This window comes from Solanum pennellii, chromosome 1 (genome assembly GCF_001406875.1).
Source record: "Solanum pennellii chromosome 1, SPENNV200".
NCBI classification, from domain to species: Eukaryota; Viridiplantae; Streptophyta; class Magnoliopsida; order Solanales; family Solanaceae; genus Solanum; species Solanum pennellii.
Window position 1 is genome coordinate 50,747,066 of NC_028637.1, and position 4,581 is coordinate 50,751,646.

The 4,581-nt window shown below is 37.9% G+C and overlaps 1 protein-coding gene across 1 annotated transcript in view; it reads left to right on the forward strand.

The window, feature by feature from the left end:
* Positions 1 to 4,449, forward strand: part of LOC107021067 — a 9,862-nt gene extending 5,413 nt beyond the window's left edge. Inside the window, exons 2-4 of the mRNA XM_015221652.1 lie at positions 934 to 1,931; positions 2,085 to 3,474; positions 3,567 to 4,449. Coding sequence (XP_015077138.1) covers positions 934 to 1,931; positions 2,085 to 3,474; positions 3,567 to 4,449 — 3,271 coding nt within the window. The remainder of the gene's footprint in view (positions 1 to 933; positions 1,932 to 2,084; positions 3,475 to 3,566) is intronic.
* The last annotated feature ends 132 nt before the right edge of the window (positions 4,450 to 4,581 follow it).

Sequence of the window (4,581 nt, forward strand, 5' to 3'; positions counted from 1 at the left end):
ATAAAAGTCTCAAGATAACCTAATAATATTACAGAGTCTAACTAATAATCCAGCGTCTAACAATGCGGAGTCTAACCTCAAAAACGAGGTTTTTCGACGGATCGTCGTGGCCACGACAGACCGTCATGGACTTCGTCGTCCACACTTCTGCTCTCTTCATTACTCTCGACGGCAAGTATGAAGGATCGTCACAGACACGACGGTCCATCGAGGGTCTTCGTTCCAAAACACTTAAACTCTTAGAATATGGGTACTGGGATTACTTCTCTGAACTTCATGACGAACCTGCAGGACGGACCGTCGTAGACTCGACGGACCGTCGTGGACTCCGTAACCCCACACTTAGACTTCCCCATCTTCCTTCATCAGCTGCACTACGCTGCCACCTACGGACTGTCACAAGCATGACGGTCTGTCGAGGGTCTTCGTTCCAAAACACTTAAACTCTTGGAATATGGGTACTGGGATTACTTCTCTGAACTTCTTGACGAACCTTCAGGACGGACCGTCACACACTCGACGGACCGTCGTGGTCTCCGTAACCCCGCACTTAGTCAGACTTCCCCATCTTCCTTCAGCAGCTGCACTACGCTGCCACCTACGGACCGTCACAAGCACGACGAACCGTCACAAGCTCCGTAGGTGGTCTCTTCTGCATTTCTTCGCTCAAAATCTCCGCATTTATCTATGGACAGATTTATGTATATCCTATTAATTGTACTTATTTTTTCATTTATAGTATCATCAACATTGAAAAGCATTTGTCGAGGATTAAAGGTTTGATTTGACATAGCGAAAGCCTCATGACTAGGTAAGAAACTTTTATCATCTCATAACACATGATTCTGATAGATTACTCGTGACTTTTAAAACTTATTTGTTAACTGGTTAATGATTATTGCTGAAAGACTAAATATTGATATATTCTTCTAGGAGTTCACATATCCCATCCAAGGATTGGATGAATTTACCAAGGTATAGCAAAGAGTATATTGATGGCATTGAATCATTTCTAGATTTTGTTTACTCTTATGGAGATCCTCATGGAGAGAAAATTCAGTGTCCATGTGCGAAATGTTGTAATATTCTTTGGAACCGAAGGAATGTAGTGTATGATCATCTAATATGCCATGGATTCGTTAAAGGCTATACTAGATGGATCAATCACGGGGAATGGGATATCAAGTTGAATGTTGATGATGATATGGATTACTCGTGTGATGATATTGATGGGTTGTTGAATGATCAATTTAGAGATGTTGCACAGGCTGGAGGAGTTTATGATGGTCCAAATGAAGATGCCAAGAAATTCTATAGCTTACTTGAAGAGGCAAACCAAGAATTATATTCTGGTTGTATAGGTTTCTCTAAATTATCATTCACACTTCGCTTATATTTGTTGAAGTGTTTACATGGATGGAGCAATGAATCATTCACTTCTCTTCTAGAGTTATTAAAAGAGGCGATGCCCGAGTTGAACATTCCTCAGTCTTACAATAAAACCAAGTCTATGGTTAAGAATCTTGGTCTGGATTATGATAAAATTGATGCATGTCCAAATGATTGCATGTTGTTCAGGAATGATCATAAGGATGACGAATTTTGTCATACTTGTGGAGCTTCACGATATATTCAAGCTCCTAAAGTTGATAGTGAGCTTGAGTCTTCAAAAAAACAACATCGAGTTTCTGCAAAGACTTTGAGACACTTTCCATTAATTCCTAGACTCAAAAGGCTATTTATGTGCTCAAAGACGGCAGATTCTTTGAGGTGGCATGAAGAGGAACGTTCTAAAGATGGAAAGTTAAGGCATCCCGCTGATGGTCTAGCATGGAAAGACTTTGATAGGGTGCATCCAGATTTCGCACAAGATTGTCGCAATGTGAGACTTGGCTTGTCAAGTGATGGATTCAATCCATTTCGAACCATGAGTATATCACATAGCACATGGCCAGTTATGTTGATGATTTATAATCTGCCGCCTTGGATGTGCATGAAATCTGAATATTCCATACTTTCTTTACTTATACCTGGACCGCGATCACCTGGAAATGACATTGATATTTACTTACAACCATTGATAGACGAGTTAAAATTATTATGGGATTCTGGGGTTGAAACATATGATGCTTCCAGAAATGAAACTTTTCAAATGCGGGCAGCTCTTATGTGGACAATCAGTGATTTTCCTGCATATGCTATGTTATCTGGTTGGAGTACAAAAGGAAAGTTTGCTTGCCCTTGTTGTAACTATGGCACTAATTCTCGCTATCTTAAACATAGTCGGAAAATGTGCTATATGGATCATCGTGTTTTTCTACCGATGGATCATCCATGGAGATCAAACAAAAGATCATTCAATGGAAAAACTGAATTTAGGCCTCCTCCAGCTCCTTTAAAGGGAATTGATGTTCTTAATAGCTTACGTGATTTTGAAAATGTGTTTGGGAAGAAGAAAAAGAGATCAAATGATGGCCCATGGAAAAAAAGGTCAATTTTTTTTGAATTACCTTACTGGCAGCACAACTTGTTACGTCACAACCTTGATGTAATGCACATAGAGAAGAACATAGTTGATAGCATACTTGGAACTCTTTTGGATATTTCAGGAAAAACAAAGGATCATGCAAAAGCACGGTATGATTTGAAAGATATGGGAATCAGGAAGAACCTTCATCCACAAGATACAGAAGATAGTAAGAGAACAAAGTTTACAAAGGCGTGCTTCTCAATGACAAATGGAGAGAAATCCATCTTTTGTGGAGTTTTAAAGACAGCCAAGCTACCTGATGGTAGTGCCTCCAATATATCTAGGTGTGTGCACTTGGATGAAAGAAAGGTGTCTAATTATAAAACCCATGATGCTCATTTCATGTTACATTACTTGCTTCCAATACCAATTAAAAGCATTCTTCCTGATCATGTGGCTATTCCTTTGATTCGTCTAAGTTCCTTCTTCCATCGTTTGTGCCAAAAAGTAATCACATTGGAGGAACTGGATTGCTTAGAAGTAGAGATCATAGAAACAGTAAATCAGTTGGAGCGAATTTTTCCTCCTTCATTTTTTGATATCATGATTCATTTGCCTATTCATTTGGTGAATGAAGTGAGATTAGGCGGCCCAGTGCAAAATCGATGGATGTATTCCACTGAAAGAGAAATGGGTACATTCAAATCATACATTCGCAATAGGCGTTTTCCAGAAGGTTGCATAGCAGAGACACGAGTGGGAATAGATTGCATGAATTTATTCTCAAAATATCTGCATCGGGGTGTGCATACCAGATTTAATAGGAGAGCGCGAAACAATGATGAATGTGACCCAAGTGACGCAGAACCTGTGAGTTTATTTTCTAACAAAGGAGTTCCTTTAGGAGCAAAGAAAACTGATCCAATCATTTTAGATGACAAGTCACTAAGTCAGGCACATGCATACTTATTGGGAAATTGTGACGATGTTCAAAAATATATTAGGTGCCTTAATTTGAATATAGCATTCCTTTTGTATAATTAATTTTTATCTTATTTAATTTATTATTTTAACAAATATAGTAAATGTTTTGTAGAGAGCATGAGCAAGAGGTTAATAATCAGTCACGAAGATCTAAATGGAGCAAAGCCAAGAATCATTATGAAAACTTCTCTCAATGGTTTGAAACTCGTGCTTTGCAAGAGGATGTGCCTGATTTGATAAAACAATTGTCTAGAGGACCAAATTCTGTTGCAAAAAGATATTCTGGGTATCTCATAAATGGATATAGATTCCATGTTAGGCAGCGTGATGCAAGGCATAAAACACAAAATAGTGGTGTTACACTAATTGCCTCAACTACAAGTTTTGCAAGCTCAAAGGATAAAAATCTGATTGCTGCAGATTTGACTTATTATGGTAGAATAGTTGATATTGTTGAATTAAACTATTACAGCCATTTTAAGGTTGTTTTATTTAAGTGTGATTGGTATGAGGTTGAAAAAGATGTTTATGGCCTTACTTATGTCTACTTTAACAAGAGATGCTCTCAGGAAGAGCCTTTTGTGCTTGCATCTCAAGTACACCAATGCTTCTATGTGCAAGATCCATATGATCAAGATAAACATTATGTTATGAAGACTGTTCCAAGAGACTTGTTTAACATGGGTGATGAAGTTGAATCTAATCTCCCACAAAGTTATGAAAATGAGCCATCTGAACATCCGAAGGGTCGATCTATACCAAAAGATAATGGTGAAGTACTCTTAACAAAGACTGATTTACCAGAAACAATCATTGATGTGCTTGTGGAGGAATTTGTCAATCAACAACTTGAAGTCGAGTATGAAGAGGAGTTTGAAGATGAGTTCGAAGATGAGTCTGAAAATGAGTATGAAGATGAGTTTTCAGATGCGTTTGAAGACGAGTCTGAAAATGAGTATGAAGATGAGTCTGATGATGAAGTCGAGTCTGAATAAGACACACCATGAGTTTCATTATTGTTGTGATGATCATATAGTGATCACTCACTGTTTTTGTAATATAATAGTTTTTTTGGTAAAATACATTAATATATCTAATCTGTGGAATGTAATATGTTGCCTTCTTAT